This window comes from Wyeomyia smithii, chromosome 3 (genome assembly GCF_029784165.1).
Source record: "Wyeomyia smithii strain HCP4-BCI-WySm-NY-G18 chromosome 3, ASM2978416v1, whole genome shotgun sequence".
Taxonomy (NCBI): domain Eukaryota; kingdom Metazoa; phylum Arthropoda; class Insecta; order Diptera; family Culicidae; genus Wyeomyia; species Wyeomyia smithii.
The window spans coordinates 131,664,365-131,687,403 of NC_073696.1; the positions used below are offsets into that span (position 1 = coordinate 131,664,365).

A 23,039-nucleotide genomic window follows, 5' to 3' on the forward strand; every position below is an offset into this window, starting at 1 on the left:
TTTCGATCGTCTCACACTCGTCTGTAAGGAGGTTGCCCCGAACTTATGACTACAAAAAGTTTAATATATCTCGCCAAACATGTGAAAAGGGCCCATGTTCCATATGTAAACAAGCCAAATTTTCTCGTTTTTTGATTAATACAAGCGCCCTTACCTTACCAATAAGATTTATTGATAAAAGAATTTCCTTATAATCAAACAATCTCATTTGTACGGGAATATTAAGCTTGTATTCATTGAAAAATGTGAAATTGTGGCTTGTTTACATATGGCACATGGGTCCTTTTCACATGTTTAGCGAGATATTTGATGTGTACATATAACACGGTTAAACGTGAGTATACATTTATGAAATTCAGTTTCAGTTCAGTTCAGTTTAGCTCGAGCGTCCTAAATTCGACGATTAGTGATTCGACCATTTGTTGCTAAGACCAGTCGTAATCCGACCACCTCTCACCTCGACAGAACGTTTTCGGACATGAAACTGTTATAGTAATCAATAGGCAATGTTTACAATGTTTCATAGTTGTTTTAATTTTGACCATGCTTTCAATACAAGGAATGTATTTCTATACATAATAGCTTTATACGTAATTATATTTTTTAAATTTACTTTTACACGTATATTACTGTAGTTAATCTCTGAACTTCCATCTTTATCGAGAAAAAGGATAGCAACTTTCTGTTCGTTTACTATCTCGGAACCGGTGTCTTTGAAATGCCAGTTCGACTCTTCTAGACAGATGAATATGAACATTGATGTTCTGTGCATAAAACTTCATTTTCAATTATTTATTCACCAACGGTTGATCTTGTACGGTATAATAATTGTTATCTCACTATAATAGTTAGTATTTCACACCTAAAGCTTTGTTTACAATTCGTTTTTAAAATAACTACTTCCCGTTAGTGATGGTGTGAGAAGATTTTTTTTTCTAATCGTTAGTTTTTCGTTTAACAAATTATGGGTAATTCATGTGTAGCTCTACACCACTGTACCATTTTCCACCACAGTCGTTTATGCAGCAATTTACACCCGTATATTCAAACATTATTGGTGAGTAAAGAATGCAGATTTTACACTTTTCAACACTACTAACTTCTGTTTATTTCTGTAAATATTCGCGAAAGCTTTGCTTCTACGATGGGCTCCGATCAAGTGTTTATCAGTCATAGCTGCGCTCGAATGTTCCGAAAAACAACAAAAGAAGAATGATTAGATGAATTTACCCCTCGAATTCAATTGCGTTTCATTTGGTCTGACAAAACGTTACCCGAGATTCTAAAAGTAATATAGGCAGTTATTTGCAGCACTGCAAATCAAAATTTGTAGACCGATTCCAATATTACAGTACTTTTTGTTTCACTTTAGAGAAAGTTGAATTTATGTGGAACATTCAAGAAGAAACAGGCTATTTTGTTTTATTATTAAAGTAACGATATATTTACACTTATTGTTGGTGATATTTTTTAACATGTTTACCTCGTCCTTCTGAATGAAGGGAAATTGATTTACGTTTTCGTATTGAAAATTTGCAAATTGATTGACTTGATGATACCTTTGGGTAAAACCATCGTCGAAGAATATTATTTCATATTTTTTATGTACACACTTGGTTGTCAGAATATTACCAGTAATCAGCTAATGACCATAATTACCTACTGTTTACCATAGAGTTGCGCTACTAGTAAAATTGTGTAATATTTTTACTTATTTTCGATTTTTGTACAAAAATAGATATTTTTGCATTTAATCTGTCTCTACGCTAAGGTTATCAATAATAAACGTACGGTTCTAACTTTAATCCTACGCAATACAATGTTCCTTATTTCAGTTAAAACCTCATTCTTAGTACGCCAGTAAAAACACTTAATCGTGCCGTTCAACTATTGAAGGTGGGCAAAGCATTATGTTGTCGTACTTTTTTGTATCGCCATCGTTCATATGTCTAATATATAAAAACTATTCTATCACACTTTTGCTTCATCTCCTGTTTGTTCACTGAATTTGTCATGTGCATCCCTAATCAGCATAATCATCGAAGCGCTTTGCCTGCCCCTCTGTTCCATTGATTGTATTAGTGGAAAACGATATCAACGTTTTCCGCACCATATCACTTACGAAAAACATATGCTTGTTTTACTTAGTTGGAGGTCCTGTTTGAAACGGACTGATGACTGTGACAGCTGCCGCCGCTTGCTGACTTGCCAGTACAGCTGCTAAAAATATATAGAAACAGTAAATATATTTTTCAATAACTTGAAATTTTAACCTCGAGTATTTATTGAAAGAAATCGCCTGTAGGAGGAGACATTTTACTCTAGTCACAATGACAAAAATTTACTGGGTAGTTACAGGTTATCGAAATATCCGAATCATTCGATTTCACTTCGAACTCAACTAAATAAAGTTGAACATTTGAATACTGAGGTAGTCGTTGTTTCGCTTTTTATCATTATTTTACACTAAGCTTGTTTACTTCTACAAAATGACAATTACTCGTCAAATGAGTGAAATGATCGTGGTATAACAATTACCCGAAAGCCATTACCCGAAGCTTGTTTCTCCGGAAGATATATCCTCAATTGTTACCCAAAAACCTTTTTCCCGAGAGATTTCCTTGCGAATGTACCAATTCCCCGAAAGTTGTTTCCCTGAATGTGCTTACTCGTCTTGTTTTTCGGAATTAGAGCTTACAAAGCAAAAGCTGAGCAGATTCAGCGTAGCAAAAGTGATAAGTGTCGGCTAGAACTGCGCCGATTTTCTTTAAATGATGAAGGACAGTGTCCAGTTAGGACTTCCATAATGAAACGTGTAACTAAGTAACTTTTTGGTAACCGCATAGTTGGGATAGCCTGCCTGCAGCCCTGCACATGTTGCCATTGAGATGCTGTTTCTAGCTTTTCCAATGTAGTTCACCTCTAATGACGGATGCGGGAGTACTCAGACACGGTTCGGGTCTAATAAATTACTGAGCAGATCCTGATCTTGCCAGGTTGTTAGCCTGTCATTTCCCTCGATTCCGCAGCTGCAGGGTACCCAAAGTAGCATAAGTAGGAGGGAAAGCCTCCTGAATGTTACACTGCACTCCCAGACTAGCCAGAAAACACATTTGGCAGGTCTCAATGCCAGTAGTGTAGCTTTGGTGTTTTCGCATGTCTATTGTTGCGCCTTATACATATCGTAGCTTTGATGTATGTTGCGTATATTTGTGGTTGATAGTTGGCCACTTACACAGAAAAATAGATACCCTGTCTGGTCTGTAGACTCCGGGTCCAATCGGGGGCCTGATTTTTAAGCCATTCGTGCAGAAACGCATGGTGCTCGATGGAGGACTTAGCCCTTCATTGTTTCACAACTAGGAGATCACGTGATCCTTTTTCCTAACTTATAATTTAATATTGCCGCCAAGCCAAAAATTATGATTGTTGTTTCCTATAACAAAGCATTCATGGTCGATTTATACTTAGGGATCTGGATGTTGTAAGTAGGATAATGTTAACATTTTAAGGTCCCTTGTGATAGTATATGATTATGTCAATAAATAAAATTTTATGAAATTTGTTCTTGAGCACTAAAAAATTGCAGAACTGAAAATTTGCTCGTACTTTTGCCCTACTCACATAATTTAAACGCCTTATTATTGCTACTTGTGCCTGCTCTTCAAAAATTAGAAACGTTTCCAGTCCAATGAACAAAAAAAAAAGTTATTTTTATTCGACTTCCAAAAACTTTTTAAATTATTAATTCAAAAAAACAAGAATTATGATGATATAAGACAGTTGTAAATACCTAAATTTTCTCTTAGAAAAAAAATCATTAAAATATACTCAACTAGTTATTATGTTGACCTGGAAATTATTATATTTGTAAAAAATAACGAAATGAAGTTTAAAAATTCACAATCGTTCATCTTTTCGTTTTTTTTTTTTTCTAAGAAAATAATATTATCGAAAGTTTTATATCTAATTCTAGTGATTTATATAATTTTTTTCATACATTTTTGAAAATATATTTACAGAATTAAATCAGAAATCAATTTTTCATGAGAATTAAAAGAAGTAATATTTTGCTTTTCAAAAGTTTCTAGGGTTTTTATTTTATTTTGGTGTGCATTTTGCTTGAAGAATATTCAAATACGACTTACGCATTATTAATCTATTTCACTCGCATCGGATTTGTCACAAAAATATTGTCGTCTTTACTTAATCAATCAATCAACTCTATTCGATGTTACGAGCAACAGCAATCTGATTAGAAATGCTTTTGAAGAATTTCTGCCTGTATCTATTATGTTTGATCAGAATTACTCTAAACAGATTTCTCTGAAATGTAGAATATAATGCGAGTTTAATAACCAAAACACTTTCTGTACCTAATCAAAATATGTCTACGTGCTTTAGGAACAGCCCCATATTCGCTTGATAAAGCTAGCAGGGGATGAGAACAACTCTCTGTGGACAAGTATTGATTATATACCTACATTAACCCTCTAGTGCCCAATGCCGCCATTTGGCGGGCTTCAGTCGAAGTTCCGAAAAGCTTTAATAAATACTTAACAAGTGTTTATAATGATTTTATCGAAGTCCGTTTAGAAATTAATTTGGGCACTAGAGGGTTAATTCATAGTGACATGTTCAATAAGTCCTGCAACATCAGACCAGCGACCAGCGTCAAATTTAGATATTATGTCATTATTCTATAACTACATAAAATTTGCTATTATTTTAAAAATATTATCTAGATCAGCAGGACTGTTTTTTTTGTGATTTTAAATTATCAAATTTCAAGATAATTTAAAATCATGAGGTATTCTAGTTTGTAGATAATTTTGTCTTTTTCCTACAAATTGGTTGAATGTACACTAAAGTCGCTTTTTACGCGGGGGATACATGCCGCGTAAAAAAACCGCGTAAATTCCGGAATCCGCGTAAAAAACCGCGTAAATTCCGGAATCCGCGTAAAAAAAAAACCGCGTAAATTCCGAAATCCGCGTAAAAAAACGCGTAAATTCCGGAATCCGCGTAAAATATAACCAGCATTAATCCTGCATTCCGAGTGAAGGGAAACCTAAATCCGCGCAAAAAAATACTGCGTAAATTCCGGAATCTGCGTAAAAAAATCGCGTAAATTCCGGAATCCGCGTAAAAAAACCGCGTAAATTCCGGAATCCGCGTAAATTCCGGAATCCGCGTGAAACAGAAATCCGCGTGAAAAAAACCGCGCAAAAAGCGAACTTAGTGTATTCAACAGTAAGCAAATCTTTGTTTTTTATTTTTGATCAAACGATGTTTATTTGAGCAGATAAAGAAGAAAAAGGGAGTTGTTATGAAATGAGAAGTGTTGCTTTCCTTCCTTTAGATTGATCACTCTTTGCTAGTTGCTATCATTCTAATAAAGAGGTACTACCAAAAAGTATTGAAGCATGAACTCGAATCAAAATGTTGTAAACGATATTAACGTATCTCCCATTGAGTACTCACACACACACACACACACACACACACACACACACACACACACACGCACACACACACACACACACACACACACACACACAAACACACACACACACACACACACACAAACCTTGCGGAGTTCAATGTAACAAGCGTAGAGCTGTAATTCATCACGTACGTGATTATATCTGAGTCTAAAGACCCAGGCACAATGAATACGTTTGCGTTGCGCTGACGTTAATTTCACAGCAGCCGCAACGTATCCATTGTGTTTGGGTGCATCCTAAGAATCAACTTTTCTCCAAGTGATTCGAACAATCCATTACAACTTAACAGACTTTGACATCTAGTTTCTCCAGCCTTTGATATGTTAAGAAAGTTGTGAGTCAAACTTCTGTACAGTGGACCCAATACAAACATTTTCACAGTATACTGAATGAGGGATGTTTTTCGTTGTTAAGGTTAATAGTTGAGTTTCATTTAAAGCAAAGCAAATCCTTGGTGCTATGTACCGCTGTCGTAAATTGCCTTTCTATTATTTATTAAGCACATGTAGTACAGGTTTTACAAATCAGTTGTTCTTATGTGAGGAAATTTGAGTATTATGTGGTTGTGATAATTGGCTGGTATAGCAATTTTCATTAAAAAAATGTTTTTTCTGCTCGATAGTTGATATTTAAAAGTATGAAGTCTTTTTGGTGTAACTTTATAATGTCTCTGAAAAAAGTGCTGGTTCACACGTGATTTGTTTGTTTCGCGATCCCTGACAATGGCTAACTTATACCAGCCTTCCCACGATAACCTAATCTAAACCTATTACATCAAATGCGTGTCTGATCTTTAGAATGCACTTTTTTGTTACCTACCTCCATATGGAGCCTGAAACATCGGATATCCGAGGCCGACATGTGTATGATGATGCGTGTGCACATGTCGCTGTGGTGGTGGACTCCTTGCACCACTTTGAGGTGCACCGGGCTGCTGTGAAGGTGCCCCAGTTGGGGTGGAGCCTTGAGCCAAGCTTGTAGGACCGCCTTCTTTCTGTAAATCCACTCCACCGCTGCCTGATCCACCACTACCAGCATTTGGCCCACCTAGCAATGATAAAAAACAAGGTAATACTTTGAAAATTTATTATCTAATTCACTGAATAAACCTTGTGGAGGTCCGGATGGTGACTGTTGGGGGTGTGCAGAGGGCGGAGCTTGCTGTTGCTGTTGCTGTAACGATAACGCTGAGCTATTGATGCTACTATTTGATGAAGGAATGCACATGTTAGGATTTTGACTGGTTGGCTGAGGAAGATTGGGACTAGATACGCTTACTTTAACGTTGCTGGTAGGACTTTTAAGCGCACTCTCTCTTAGCTCATGGATTTTGTGTGAGTTATAGTATTGACTGGCATGATGCTGTAGTAAGTCTAAAGCTTTTGTACTAGGATTTCGCGACAAGTCCTCAGGCGATGTGTAACGTGGTATTTGCAAATGATATGGAGGTGCACTATATGATGCCGTTGGGACGAGCATATTCCTATACATTTGGTGATTTGGATCAAATCCAAACGGAGCCGCACTCATGTAAAGAGAATGAGGATAGTACTGCGAAGTTGGCGGAGGCGAAGGTCCTTGGGTTTCCATAGTAGGTTTTTGACCCTCTTGTTTCACTTTAAGTAATTCCTTATCCTCAGTTTTGATATCCTTTTGTTGTTTTTGTGATGATGATGAATTCTTTGAATTCTTTTGTTGTTGCTGTTGTTGGGAAGCGTTAGTAGAAGACTGTATAGGATTTTGATTATGTCCTGAACCCAAAGGTGGATGAACGGGAGCTGTTTGTGATGCCGTAGGAGGTTCTTCTTTGGGATTAAGGTTGGAAACTGATGAACTACTCGACGTGCTTGACCTTCGTTGATCAGAGTAATTGAATAATCTGAAAATTAAAATATTCTTTATTTTCTAAACTGCTAACCCTATATGTTCGTCATATACATTGATAAACCAAAACTTAGTGCCGTGGAAAGTAAGAAAGAGGTAAGAACTAGTCGTGGAAGTATGATAATAAAGTAATTAAGGCATGTGGTATTTCAATGTAACAATACAAATACGTATATGAAATAAAGCCATACCAAGTGCCAGTGTATGTAAATCAGGGATGTCATGTAGAAAACCTCATGTAGTTTTCGACGAGTTTTCTACGTAGAATAACTCTGGTAGAATACCTAACCAAAAACTAGTATTCTACGAAAACCTGCCAAGAGATTTTTGTGGTAAATTACATGAAGAATAAACGAAATTTAAGTTTAAAAATATTATTTATTTTTAATTGTGATGATTATTTCGTGTGAATTGAGAACGAATTTGACATTTAAAATCGTTGCTTTTAATCTCCATCGATTGAAATTGTTTTTGATGTGTTTCATAAGTTCTCGGATTAGAAATACATCATGTTTGCAATATACTCTAGGGCTTTCTAGCCAGTACAAACAGCAAACCCAGGTATATTTTCAATTTTATCTTCGAAACTTTATATGAATTTGTAAATTAAATATTCAGAACCCAAAAATTGAGTAATTATTTAACTCAAAACTGAGTAATACTGTACCCAAAAAGTGAGTAACAATCACTCAGTTTTTAAAACGCCTTGTTTCTCAATTATGCGTATTTACGGAGTTACTCAATTTATGAGTTGTTCCACTTTTCACGAAAATGCATCAAATCTTACTCATTTTAGAGTTATTTTTCCCAAGGGTGTGAAGGATTTAAAGTTGCATGAAATTTTTGGTGGGCTTTCTTATATAAGCCAGGGGAACCATGAACCATTGAGGTGTTGCGTATGCTCTAAATATATGAGATTTGACAGCGATAGCATAGTTCTGTAAAAATCAGGCCTCAGATGCGCCTTCGCTGTTGCACTGATTTTGTATGTGACGTATATTATGCGATTTTGCTTTCATTAGCATTTTTGGATGACAACAAATATGTTGTTGAACCTTGAATTACGATTGAAATTATCGAGTGAAAACTTTATTTGCTTTTTTGAGTTTCTTTATCATTGCTTGTTCCGCCATAGTAACAAAGTAGTTCGGAAAAACACTTTTTTGCTTCTTTGTGTTTAATTTTTTTTTTGTTATAATAATTCTCCAGTTACTTAAATACACCTAATCAGCGCAGCGAATGGCATTTTATGACTCATACTGTGAATTTTCGAGTGTTTGAGAGTTTTCTACTAGCAAGAGGTTTTGCTGTTTCGCCATAATAACAAAGTAGTTCGGTAAAACACTTTCTTGCTTCTTCGTGTTTAATTTTTTTTGTTATATTAATTCTCCAGTTACTTAAATACACCTAATCAGCGCAGCGAATTGCATTTTATGACTCATACTGTGAATTTTCGAGTGTTTGAGAGTTTTCTACTTGCAAGAGGTTTTCTACCGTAGAAAACGTAGAATACAGTTTTTTACGTAGATTGCTTACGTGTCCCGAAAAATCGCGTAGAATATCATCCCTGATGTAAATACAAAAGCCTATTTTTATCGTACAATGCCGTCCATTAAAATACAAAAATATATCAATATTCATTACTTGTCAACTATAAGCCTCACAATTGATGCTTATGATTTAAATGAAACAATGTAATTGATCTATTTTCTAACTGTTCTTATTAACTGTATGGTTCAACATTTCTTCCTACGATAAATAACGCTAACGCTTTGTTCCTACGATTAAGATTGCTAAAGGGCAAAACCCACGGGAATTGGATTTAAGTATGCTAACAAGGACAAGTAACTTGATGAACCCACTTATGGGGTAAAAAGACAATTATGATGTTAACTATGATGAAGATTTTTAACTAATTTAATACACCGAATTTTGTATAGACGGAATGTAGATTTTTGCCTATAAGCAAACCTTGAAAACAAATTTTACAAATATTTTTAAGCTGTGCGATGATGATGGAAGATTTTATGAAAATCAAAAACCGGTTAAAATGTGACATCGCTTGTAATCAGATAATTTATTTCGATAACATGATATTTTTTGTAAATCAAAATAGTATTTTGAAAACTACAGTTTCTTTTATTCTCGACTTTATTTAAAGTGAAAATAGAAATTGCACCGGTGGTGGCATCTAGGATACTTAATAAATTTACACAAGCCTTAATTTGATTGAAATCATAAATTTTAGTAGTAGGCAATGTAAGTTTAATATAGACCATCGCACAGTGACGTCACGCATCTGAGGTCGACAGCTACTGGTAACTTGGTTTACCTTCGGACGATGCAGATTTGTTCTCAATTATAGCAGATCATTTCAATTATGACCAAAATGCCCTTTAAATGTTGTGCGTGAGGTGCCAGTACACTAAGAACAATTATAAATTGAGCAGCATTACCATTACGCGCACGACTGATCCACCAGAAAAAAAGCACAAAGCACAAACGTAAACAAAGTTACCACTAACTGTCAGAAAAGTGAGGTTAAAACGATTCGGTGTAATGGTATATTGAGTATAAACATTAGCTATGATCGTAGACAAAATAAATATTTTCACCTCGAACTTGTACGATTAAAATTCTCTTTCTTAATATTGATTGTATCGTAAGAGATGAACAATCTGATTCCATGCCAAAGGAGAGTAGATCAACAATATTTTTATCTTACCGTCTTAAATCATCTTCACGATTTAAATGTTGGGGTGGCTGTGATGATGATCCTACGTTTAATCCATGTCGAGGGAACATTCCACCGTAAGTACTTAGAGGGGTCTGTCCAGGTGATTGACCAGCAGATGGTTGATCCTTAGGGTGTATTGAATGTCCACTTTCAGTCTTAATATCCTTTATCATTGCCGGTTCCGACTTTATAAGTTTGGTGGAAGCCATCTGTACGAAAAAAGACATTGATCACAATTTTTTGAAAAATATGTTGAAAATATTACTGCGATGAGAAGAAATATTGTTTCTTATTCTTTTTTAACAACAAAATAGGAAAATATGTGAACGAAGACAATAAAAAACACCTAAATTTTTCCACAAAATTAAGAATATTCGGGATAACATAACTAACTCTTACTAACTGGTTTAATTGATTCCTACAAAATATGCGAGTTATTTAAATAAAGAAAGTTTACGTTTTTCCACAACTTCCTAGGTTCTATATGGTATACGATTTCAAATCACTTTTTACTTGCAAAACTCTCTAACTAACAGTTGATGCAACACTTTTAGCAAAGCCTGTAACACAATTAAAACAAACGAACACTTGCCTGCGGACCCATTTTGGCATATTCGTTAGGACTAGGACTTTCCTTAATTCTCTCTTCTTTAATTTGACCGAGCGGAAGCTGTTGTACTAGTTTGTTGTCTTCCGTTATCATGGACACAGGTCCATAGTTAGGATCTAAATTATATCCAAATCCAGTCGGCATGTATCTAAAATGCGACATCATAGTTAATATACGACATACTTATCCCAACCATACTAAGCTGAGTCTTACAGACCACTAGCCATGATATCTACCATACCCAAACTAATTAATTTCACAAAAAAAAAACAGATTAGCAGATATAATACAAAAAAAAACAACTTACTCCCCAATAATTCCTTTGCAAAGCCATGGCTTTCGGAAAAAAAACATCAGCTCTGAATTGTGTTAACATGCTTGTTACACAAATCCAACAGTCTAAACGAGACGGGGAGGTCTTGATAGCAACGTTTTTAGACCTGAGTAAAGCTTTTGATAAAGTCAACCTGGACATCCTACTAAATACACTGAAACAAGAACACATTCCGCAAGAGCTGATAAATTGGATACACGAATATCTAAGAGAGAGAACCACTATACTAAAAATGAATAATGGCACAGAAATAACCCGAACTACATCTCAAGGCTTGCCCCAAGGTTGCCCACTTCCCCATTTTATTTAACCTTTACACGAAAATAATCCATACAGCTGTATTTGACGACGACGATGAAATTTCAATACAATTCGTTGATGATTTCACAGCAATAGCGAAAGGACACAACATCTCAACTACAACCAACAAAATGAACAGTTTTTTGAATAGAATCTCAAACGTATGCAATAGTTTGGGAATGGAATTGAACCCAAATAAGTCAAAGTCCATAGCATTCACTAATAAATATAACCCAACAATAAACATAAAAATAAACAACGATCCAGTATTTATTTCAGCATACCATAGGTTTCTAGGTGTATACATAGACCATAAACTTTCATACAAAGTCCACATTGAGAAATCTGTAATTAAAGCAAAAACTAAATTAAACATACTGAAAATGATAAGCAGGAAACGTAGCGGAGCACATCCTAGGCAGATGTTACAATTGACAAAAGCAATAATTCGCCCACAATTAGAATATGGTATCACAATTTCAGCAGCAGCAGGAAAAACAATATTCACAAAATTAGAAACAGTACATCTTCTAGCCCTAAGAACATCACTAAGATTACTAAACTCCACACCAGATCATGTAGTATTATACGAGGCTGCAGAACTTCTCCTAAAGCTCAGAGCAGAGTTATTAACGTTAAAAGAACTTACCAACACATTATTTTATAACAATAGTCCAATAATCAAAAACCTCACCACTATAATGGGATCAAACTTCATCCATAAACACACAAGTTACATTGAAAAAATAGCCGCAGTCAATAATTATCACTTTCAAATGGCACAAAAAATAAAACCGTCAGGAACAGCAAAACAAATCAATCAAAAGCTACAAGTGTTTGATCAAATAGATGGCTTAAACAAGAAAAAATTATCGACGGCTATTCAAAAGAGTATGGTACTCGAAATGATTGACAAACAATAAAAGACTATATATAAAATATACACAGACCGATCACTTATAAATACTTCAGTCGGTTACGGTTACTACGACCCACAGGAAAAATTGTCATACAGTGGAAAATTGAAACCAGGATTCACAATTATGAGCGCAGAAATAGTGGCAATAATAAAAGCAATAGAATATGCCGTATCAAAAAATATAAGTAGCCTAGTCATTTTTACAGACTCCAAATCAGCGTGCTCGATCCTACTGAAACCATTAGAAACAGACAATGTACTCGTTCAGAAATAGTAAATAAGATAATTGAATCGAACATCAGTTTAAAAATCCAATGGCTCCCAGGACATATAAACATTACAGGAAATGACAGAGCTGATCACGCAGCAAAACTTGGAACCACAAGAAACATAATAGAAAACATAAATTACACGAGAGAAGACTTAATAACCATATTCAAAAAAGAGACTTGGAACATATGGCAAGAAAAATATGACTTATTATCACAAGAAAAAGGAAAGTTCCACTTTGAACATGCAAACATTGTACCAAACCAAACCGTGGTTCAACAATATATTTATGAGTACATTAGACACTATAATTTTGACTAGAATACGATCAGGACACACAGTGACCAAAGACAGACTTGCCAAATGGAATAAAATACCGTCAGGAAACTGCGACACATGCAACACTACTGAAGATGTGCATCATATACTCTACAAATGTAAAAAATATAACTCCATTAGATCAAATTATTCTACACTTAAACAAGAATACTCTTTTCAGTCGATTTAAAAAAAAAGACTTAAACGAATACAAGGCATTAGCCACCTATTTGAGGTCGATAGAATACAATGTTTGAAAAGTCAAGTTAAATCGATAGTAACCATAGTAACAGATGAAGAAACAATCAATAAAGTATGTTCCTAAATGCTTTGATTAATCACATAAAGTATGTTCGATTGTGTCGTACGCGCGCCGATTTAAAATCGATAAACAAATCATGTGTGAGCACGTTGTATTCGCGGCATTTCTGCATAACCTGCCGAACCGCGAATATCTGATCTGTGGTGACGCGGGCACCCATGAATCCCGCCTAGTAGTGCCCCGAGTGCCCCACGAACTGCTTCGCAAATGGTGATAGTCGACGGCACAGTATTTCGGAGAGTACCTTGTAGGGGGCGTTTAAAAGAATGATTGCCCAGTAATTGCAGCACTCCAGCTTGTAGCCCTTTTTGTAGATGGGACACACAATACCCTCCATCCACTCCTCCGCTACTCGTTCTTCCTCCCAAACCTTGACAATGACCCAGTGCACGGCTCTAGCAAGTGTTTCTCCACCGTTTTTCAATAGCTCGCTGAGAAGTTGGTCCACTCTAGCAGCTTTATTGTTTTTCAGCCGGCCAATCCCCTCCTCCACCTCTAGGAGATCAGGAGCTGGAATCCTGATGTCTTCTGCTCGTGCACCAAGATCAGTTGCCATACCGTCCTCGCGCTCAACTGCATCGCCGTTTAGATGCTCGTCGAAGTGCTGCTTCCACCTTTCGATCGTCTCACACTCGTCTGTAAGGAGGTTGCCCCGAACTTATGACTACAAAAAGTTTAATATATCTCGCCAAACATGTGAAAAGGGCCCATGTTCCATATGTAAACAAGCCAAATTTTCTCGTTTTTTGATTAATAAAAGCGCCCTTACCTTACCAATAAGATTTATTGATAAAAGAATTTCCTTATAATCAAACAATCTCATTTGTACGGGAATATTAAGCTTGTATTCATTGAAAAATGTGAAATTGTGGCTTGTTTACATATGGCACATGGGTCCTTTTCACATGTTTAGCGAGATATTTGATGTGTACATATAACACGGTTAAACGTGAGTATACATTTATGAAATTCAGTTTCAGTTCAGTTCAGTTTAGCTCGAGCGTCCTAAATTCGACGATTAGTGATTCGACCATTTGTTGCTAAGACCAGTCGTAATCCGACCACCTCTCACCTCGACAGAACGTTTTCGGACATGAAACTGTTATAGTAATCAATAGGCAATGTTTACAATGTTTCATAGTTGTTTTAATTTTGACCATGCTTTCAATACAAGGAATGTATTTCTATACATAATAGCTTTATACGTAATTATATTTTTTAAATTTACTTTTACACGTATATTACTGTAGTTAATCTCTGAACTTCCATCTTTATCGAGAAAAAGGATAGCAACTTTCTGTTCGTTTACTATCTCGGAACCGGTGTCTTTGAAATGCCAGTTCGACTCTTCTAGACAGATGAATATGAACATTGATGTTCTGTGCATAAAACTTCATTTTCAATTATTTATTCACCAACGGTTGATCTTGTACGGTATAATAATTGTTATCTCACTATAATAGTTAGTATTTCACACCTAAAGCTTTGTTTACAATTCGTTTTTAAAATAACTACTTCCCGTTAGTGATGGTGTGAGAAGATTTTTTTTTCTAATCGTTAGTTTTTCGTTTAACAAATTATGGGTAATTCATGTGTAGCTCTACACCACTGTACCATTTTCCACCACAGTCGTTTATGCAGCAATTTACACCCGTATATTCAAACATTATTGGTGAGTAAAGAATGCAGATTTTACACTTTTCAACACTACTAACTTCTGTTTATTTCTGTAAATATTCGCGAAAGCTTTGCTTCTACGATGGGCTCCGATCAAGTGTTTATCAGTCATAGCTGCGCTCGAATGTTCCGAAAAACAACAAAAGAAGAATGATTAGATGAATTTACCCCTCGAATTCAATTGCGTTTCATTTGGTCTGACAAAACGTTACCCGAGATTCTAAAAGTAATATAGGCAGTTATTTGCAGCACTGCAAATCAAAATTTGTAGACCGATTCCAATATTACAGTACTTTTTGTTTCACTTTAGAGAAAGTTGAATTTATGTGGAACATTCAAGAAGAAACAGGCTATTTTGTTTTATTATTAAAGTAACGATATATTTACACTTATTGTTGGTGATATTTTTTAACATGTTTACCTCGTCCTTCTGAATGAAGGGAAATTGATTTACGTTTTCGTATTGAAAATTTGCAAATTGATTGACTTGATGATACCTTTGGGTAAAACCATCGTCGAAGAATATTATTTCATATTTTTTATGTACACACTTGGTTGTCAGAATATTACCAGTAATCAGCTAATGACCATAATTACCTACTGTTTACCATAGAGTTGCGCTACTAGTAAAATTGTGTAATATTTTTACTCATTTTCGATTTTTGTACAAAAATAGATATTTTTGCATTTAATCTGTCTCTACGCTAAGGTTATCAATAATAAACGTACGGTTCTAACTTTAATCCTACGCAATACAATGTTCCTTATTTCAGTTAAAACCTCATTCTTAGTACGCCAGTAAAAACACTTAATCGTGCCGTTCAACTATTGAAGGTGGGCAAAGCATTATGTTGTCGTACTTTTTTGTATCGCCATCGTTCATATGTCTAATATATAAAAACTATTCTATCACACTTTTGCTTCATCTCCTGTTTGTTCACTGAATTTGTCATGTGCATCCCTAATCAGCATAATCATCGAAGCGCTTTGCCTGCCCCTCTGTTCCATTGATTGTATTAGTGGAAAACGATATCAACGTTTTCCGCACCATATCACTTACGAAAAACTTTTTTGTTTACTCTTTACTCTTGTTTTACTTAGTTGGAGGTCCTGTTTGAAACGGACTGATGACTGTGACAGCTGCCGCCGCTTGCTGACTTGCCAGTACAGCTGCTAAAAATATATAGAAACAGTAAATATATTTTTCAATAACTTGAAATTTTAACCTCGAGTATTTATTGAAAGAAATCGCCTGTAGGAGGAGACATTTTACTCTAGTCACAATGACAAAAATTTACTGGGTAGTTACAGGTTATCGGAATATCCGAATCATTCGATTTCACTTCGAACTCAACTAAATAAAGTTGAACATTTGAATACTGAGGTAGTCGTTGTTTCGCTTTTTATCATTATTTTACACTAAGCTTGTTTACTTCTACAAAATGACAATTACTCGTCAAATGAGTGAAATGATCGTGGTATAACAATTACCCGAAAGCCATTACCCGAAGCTTGTTTCTCCGGAAGATATATCCTCAATTGTTACCCAAAAACCTTTTTCCCGAGAGATTTCCTTGCGAATGTACCAATTCCCCGAAAGTTGTTTCCCTGAATGTGCTTACTCGTCTTGTTTTTCGGAATTAGAGCTTACAAAGCAAAAGCTGAGCAGATTCAGCGTAGCAAAAGTGATAAGTGTCGGCTAGAACTGCGCCGATTTTCTTTAAATGATGAAGGACAGTGTCCAGTTAGGACTTCCATAATGAAACGTGTAACTAAGTAACTTTTTGGTAACCGCATAGTTGGGATAGCCTGCCTGCAGCCCTGCACATGTTGCCATTGAGATGCTGTTTCTAGCTTTTCCAATGTAGTTCACCTCTAATGACGGATGCGGGAGTACTCAGACACGGTTCGGGTCTAATAAATTACTGAGCAGATCCTGATCTTGCCAGGTTGTTAGCCTGTCATTTCCCTCGATTCCGCAGCTGCAGGGTACCCAAAGTAGCATAAGTAGGAGGGAAAGCCTCCTGAATGTTACACTGCACTCCCAGACTAGCCAGAAAACACATTTGGCAGGTCTCAATGCCAGTAGTGTAGCTTTGGTGTTTTCGCATGTCTATTGTTGCGCCTTATACATATCGTAGCTTTGATGTATGTTGCGTATATTTGTGGTTGATAGTTGGCCACTTACACAGAAAAATAGATACCCTGTCTGGTCTGTAGACTCCGGGTCCAATCGGGGGCCTGATTTTTAAGCCATTCGTGCAGAAACGCATGGTGCTCGATGGAGGACTTAGCCCTTCATTGTTTCACAACTAGGAGATCACGTGATCCTTTTTCCTAACTTATAATTTAATATTGCCGCCAAGCCAAAAATTATGATTGTTGTTTCCTATAACAAAGCATTCATGGTCGATTTATACTTAGGGATCTGGATGTTGTAAGTAGGATAATGTTAACATTTTAAGGTCCCTTGTGATAGTATATGATTATGTCAATAAATAAAATTTTATGAAATTTGTTCTTGAGCACTAAAAAATTGCAGAACTGAAAATTTGCTCGTACTTTTGCCCTACTCACATAATTTAAACGCCTTATTATTGCTACTTGTGCCTGCTCTTCAAAAATTAGAAACGTTTCCAGTCCAATGAACAAAAAAAAAAGTTATTTTTATTCGACTTCCAAAAACTTTTTAAATTATTAATTCAAAAAAACAAGAATTATGATGATATAAGACAGTTGTAAATACCTAAATTTTCTCTTAGAAAAAAAATCATTAAAATATACTCAACTAGTTATTATGTTGACCTGGAAATTATTATATTTGTAAAAAATAACGAAATGAAGTTTAAAAATTCACAATCGTTCATCTTTTCGTTTTTTTTTTTTCTAAGAAAATAATATTCTCGAAAGTTTTATATCTAATTCTAGTGATTTATATAATTTTTTTCATACATTTTTGAAAATATATTTACAGAATTAAATCAGAAATCAATTTTTCATGAGAATTAAAAGAAGTAATATTTTGCTTTTCAAAAGTTTCTAGGGTTTTTATTTTATTTTGGTGTGCATTTTGCTTGAAGAATATTCAAATACGACTTACGCATTATTAATCTATTTCACTCGCATCGGATTTGTCACAAAAATATTGTCGTCTTTACTTAATCAATCAATCAACTCTATTCGATGTTACGAGCAACAGCAATCTGATTAGAAATGCTTTTGAAGAATTTCTGCCTGTATCTATTATGTTTGATCAGAATTACTCTAAACAGATTTCTCTGAAATGTAGAATATAATGCGAGTTTAATAACCAAAACACTTTCTGTACCTAATCAAAATATGTCTACGTGCTTTAGGAACAGCCCCATATTCGCTTGATAAAGCTAGCAGGGGATGAGAACAACTCTCTGTGGACAAGTATTGATTATATACCTACATTAACCCTCTAGTGCCCAATGCCGCCATTTGGCGGGCTTCAGTCGAAGTTCCGAAAAGCTTTAATAAATACTTAACAAGTGTTTATAATGATTTTATCGAAGTCCGTTTAGAAATTAATTTGGGCACTAGAGGGTTAATTCATAGTGACATGTTCAATAAGTCCTGCAACATCAGACCAGCGACCAGCGTCAAATTTAGATATTATGTCATTATTCTATAACTACATAAAATTTGCTATTATTTTAAAAATATTATCTAGATCAGCAGGACTGTTTTTTTTGTGATTTTAAATTATCAAATTTCAAGATAATTTAAAATCATGAGGTATTCTAGTTTGTAGATAATTTTGTCTTTTTCCTACAAATTGGTTGAATGTACACTAAAGTCGCTTTTTACGCGGGGGATACATGCCGCGTAAAAAAACCGCGTAAATTCCGGAATCCGCGTAAAAAACCGCGTAAATTCCGGAATCCGCGTAAAAAAAAAACCGCGTAAATTCCGAAATCCGCGTAAAAAAACGCGTAAATTCCGGAATCCGCGTAAAATATAACCAGCATTAATCCTGCATTCCGAGTGAAGGGAAACCTAAATCCGCGCAAAAAAATACTGCGTAAATTCCGGAATCTGCGTAAAAAAATCGCGTAAATTCCGGAATCCGCGTAAAAAAACCGCGTAAATTCCGGAATCCGCGTAAATTCCGGAATCCGCGTGAAACAGAAATCCGCGTGAAAAAAACCGCGCAAAAAGCGAACTTAGTGTATTCAACAGTAAGCAAATCTTTGTTTTTTATTTTTGATCAAACGATGTTTATTTGAGCAGATAAAGAAGAAAAAGGGAGTTGTTATGAAATGAGAAGTGTTGCTTTCCTTCCTTTAGATTGATCACTCTTTGCTAGTTGCTATCATTCTAATAAAGAGGTACTACCAAAAAGTATTGAAGCATGAACTCGAATCAAAATGTTGTAAACGATATTAACGTATCTCCCATTGAGTACTCACACACACACACACACACACACGCACACACACACACACACACACACACACACACACACACACACACACACACACACACACACACACACACACAAACCTTGCGGAGTTCAATGTAACAAGCGTAGAGCTGTAATTCATCACGTACGTGATTATATCTGAGTCTAAAGACCCAGGCACAATGAATACGTTTGCGTTGCGCTGACGTTAATTTCACAGCAGCCGCAACGTATCCATTGTGTTTGGGTGCATCCTAAGAATCAACTTTTCTCCAAGTGATTCGAACAATCCATTACAACTTAACAGACTTTGACATCTAGTTTCTCCAGCCTTTGATATGTTAAGAAAGTTGTGAGTCAAACTTCTGTACAGTGGACCCAATACAAACATTTTCACAGTATACTGAATGAGGGATGTTTTTCGTTGTTAAGGTTAATAGTTGAGTTTCATTTAAAGCAAAGCAAATCCTTGGTGCTATGTACCGCTGTCGTAAATTGCCTTTCTATTATTTATTAAGCACATGTAGTACAGGTTTTACATATCAGTTGTTCTTATGTGAGGAAATTTGAGTATTATGTGGTTGTGATAATTGGCTGGTATAGCAATTTTCATTAAAAAAATGTTTTTTCTGCTCGATAGTTGATATTTAAAAGTATGAAGTCTTTTTGGTGTAACTTTATAATGTCTCTGAAAAAAGTGCTGGTTCACACGTGATTTGTTTGTTTCGCGATCCCTGACAATGGCTAACTTATACCAGCCTTCCCACGATAACCTAATCTAAACCTATTACATCAAATGCGTGTCTGATCTTTAGAATGCACTTTTTTGTTACCTACCTCCATATGGAGCCTGAAACATCGGATATCCGAGGCCGACATGTGTATGATGATGCGTGTGCACATGTCGCTGTGGTGGTGGACTCCTTGCACCACTTTGAGGTGCACCGGGCTGCTGTGAAGGTGCCCCAGTTGGGGTGGAGCCTTGAGCCAAGCTTGTAGGACCGCCTTCTTTCTGTAAATCCACTCCACCGCTGCCTGATCCACCACTACCAGCATTTGGCCCACCTAGCAATGATAAAAAACAAGGTAATACTTTGAAAATTTATTATCTAATTCACTGAATAAACCTTGTGGAGGTCCGGATGGTGACTGTTGGGGGTGTGCAGAGGGCGGAGCTTGCTGTTGCTGTTGCTGTAACGATAACGCTGAGCTATTGATGCTACTATTTGATGAAGGAATGCACATGTTAGGATTTTGACTGGTTGGCTGAGGAAGATTGGGACTAGATACGCTTACTTTAACGTTGCTGGTAGGACTTTTAAGCGCACTCTCTCTTAGCTCATGGATTTTGTGTGAGTTATAGTATTGACTGGCATGATGCTGTAGTAAGTCTAAAGCTTTTGTACTAGGATTTCGCGACAAGTCCTCAGGCGATGTGTAACGTGGTATTTGCAAATGATATGGAGGTGCACTATATGATGCCGTTGGGACGAGCATATTCCTATACATTTGGTGATTTGGATCAAATCCAAACGGAGCCGCACTCATGTAAAGAGAATGAGGATAGTACTGCGAAGTTGGCGGAGGCGGAGGTCCTTGGGTTTCCATAGTAGGTTTTTGACCCTCTTGTTTCACTTTAAGTAATTCCTTATCCTCAGTTTTGATATCCTTTTGTTGTTTTTGTGATGATGATGAATTCTTTGAATTCTTTTGTTGTTGCTGTTGTTGGGAAGCGTTAGTAGAAGACTGTATAGGATTTTGATTATGTCCTGAACCCAAAGGTGGATGAACGGGAGCTGTTTGTGATGCCGTAGGAGGTTCTTCTTTGGGATTAAGGTTGGAAACTGATGAACTACTCGACGTGCTTGACCTTCGTTGATCAGAGTAATTGAATAATCTGAAAATTAAAATATTCTTTATTTTCTAAACTGCTAACCCTATATGTTCGTCATATACATTGATAAACCAAAACTTAGTGCCGTGGAAAGTAAGAAAGAGGTAAGAACTAGTCGTGGAAGTATGATAATAAAGTAATTAAGGCATGTGGTATTTCAATGTAACAATACAAATACGTATATGAAATAAAGCCATACCAAGTGCCAGTGTATGTAAATCAGGGATGTCATGTAGAAAACCTCATGTAGTTTTCGACGAGTTTTCTACGTAGAATAACTCTGGTAGAATACCTAACCAAAAACTAGTATTCTACGAAAACCTGCCAAGAGATTTTTGTGGTAAATTACATGAAGAATAAACGAAATTTAAGTTTAAAAATATTATTTATTTTTAATTGTGATGATTATTTCGTGTGAATTGAGAACGAATTTGACATTTAAAATCGTTGCTTTTAATCTCCATCGATTGAAATTGTTTTTGATGTGTTTCATAAGTTCTCGGATTAGAAATACATCATGTTTGCAATATACTCTAGGGCTTTCTAGCCAGTACAAACAGCAAACCCAGGTATATTTTCAATTTTATCTTCGAAACTTTATATGAATTTGTAAATTAAATATTCAGAACCCAAAAATTGAGTAATTATTTAACTCAAAACTGAGTAATACTGTACCCAAAAAGTGAGTAACAATCACTCAGTTTTTAAAACGCCTTGTTTCTCAATTATGCGTATTTACGGAGTTACTCAATTTATGAGTTGTTCCACTTTTCACGAAAATGCATCAAATCTTACTCATTTTAGAGTTATTTTTCACAAGGGTGTGAAGGATTTAAAGTTGCATGAAATTTTTGGTGGGCTTTCTTATATAAGCCAGGGGAACCATGAACCATTGAGGTGTTGCGTATGCTCTAAATATATGAGATTTGACAGCGATAGCATAGTTCTGTAAAAATCAGGCCTCAGATGCGCCTTCGCTGTTGCACTGATTTTGTATGTGACGTATATTATGCGATTTTGCTTTCATTAGCATTTTTGGATGACAACAAATATGTTGTTGAACCTTGAATTACGATTGAAATTATCGAGTGAAAACTTTATTTGCTTTTTTGAGTTTCTTTATCATTGCTTGTTCCGCCATAGTAACAAAGTAGTTCGGAAAAACACTTTTTTGCTTCTTTGTGTTTAATTTTTTTTTTGTTATAATAATTCTCCAGTTACTTAAATACACCTAATCAGCGCAGCGAATGGCATTTTATGACTCATACTGTGAATTTTCGAGTGTTTGAGAGTTTTCTACTAGCAAGAGGTTTTGCTGTTTCGCCATAATAACAAAGTAGTTCGGTAAAACACTTTCTTGCTTCTTCGTGTTTAATTTTTTTTGTTATATTAATTCTCCAGTTACTTAAATACACCTAATCAGCGCAGCGAATTGCATTTTATGACTCATACTGTGAATTTTCGAGTGTTTGAGAGTTTTCTACTTGCAAGAGGTTTTCTACCGTAGAAAACGTAGAATACAGTTTTTTACGTAGATTGCTTACGTGTCCCGAAAAATCGCGTAGAATATCATCCCTGATGTAAATACAAAAGCCTATTTTTATCGTACAATGCCGTCCATTAAAATACAAAAATATATCAATATTCATTACTTGTCAACTATAAGCCTCACAATTGATGCTTATGATTTAAATGAAACAATGTAATTGATCTATTTTCTAACTGTTCTTATTAACTGTATGGTTCAACATTTCTTCCTACGATAAATAACGCTAACGCTTTCTTCCTACGATTAAGATTGCTAAAGGGCAAAACCCACGGGAATTGGATTTAAGTAT

At 35.6% G+C, this 23,039-nt stretch overlaps 2 protein-coding genes across 5 annotated transcripts in view; both read right to left on the reverse strand.

Annotated features, from left to right (window-relative positions):
* Window positions 1-509: 509 nt before the first annotated feature.
* On the reverse strand, window positions 510-11,107 carry LOC129726996 (atrophin-1-like). Its single transcript, XM_055684326.1, has 6 exons — window positions 11,046-11,107; window positions 10,721-10,886; window positions 10,117-10,337; window positions 6,617-7,386; window positions 6,327-6,554; window positions 510-2,220 (listed from the first exon to the last, which is right to left on the reverse strand). The coding sequence occupies exons 1-6, from the start codon at window positions 11,090-11,092 to the stop codon at window positions 2,141-2,143; spliced, it is 1,512 nt and encodes a 503-aa protein (XP_055540301.1). The 5' UTR covers window positions 11,093-11,107; the 3' UTR covers window positions 510-2,140.
* Window positions 11,108-14,325: 3,218 nt separating this feature from the next.
* The window catches only part of LOC129726997 (zinc finger protein 609), an 85,536-nt gene continuing 76,822 nt past the window's right edge, over window positions 14,326-23,039 (reverse strand). For 2 of the 4 annotated variants that reach the window (XM_055684327.1, XM_055684328.1), the window contains exons 11-13: window positions 20,435-21,204; window positions 20,145-20,372; window positions 14,326-16,051 (exon numbers count right to left, since the gene is read on the reverse strand). In XM_055684327.1, the coding sequence (XP_055540302.1) occupies window positions 15,972-16,051; window positions 20,145-20,372; window positions 20,435-21,204 (1,078 nt within the window). In that variant the 3' untranslated portion in view covers window positions 14,326-15,971. Of the gene's footprint in view, window positions 16,052-20,144; window positions 20,373-20,434; window positions 21,205-23,039 lie in introns of those variants that run through there. The other 2 variants (XM_055684329.1, XR_008728453.1) reach the window with 2 other exon arrangements.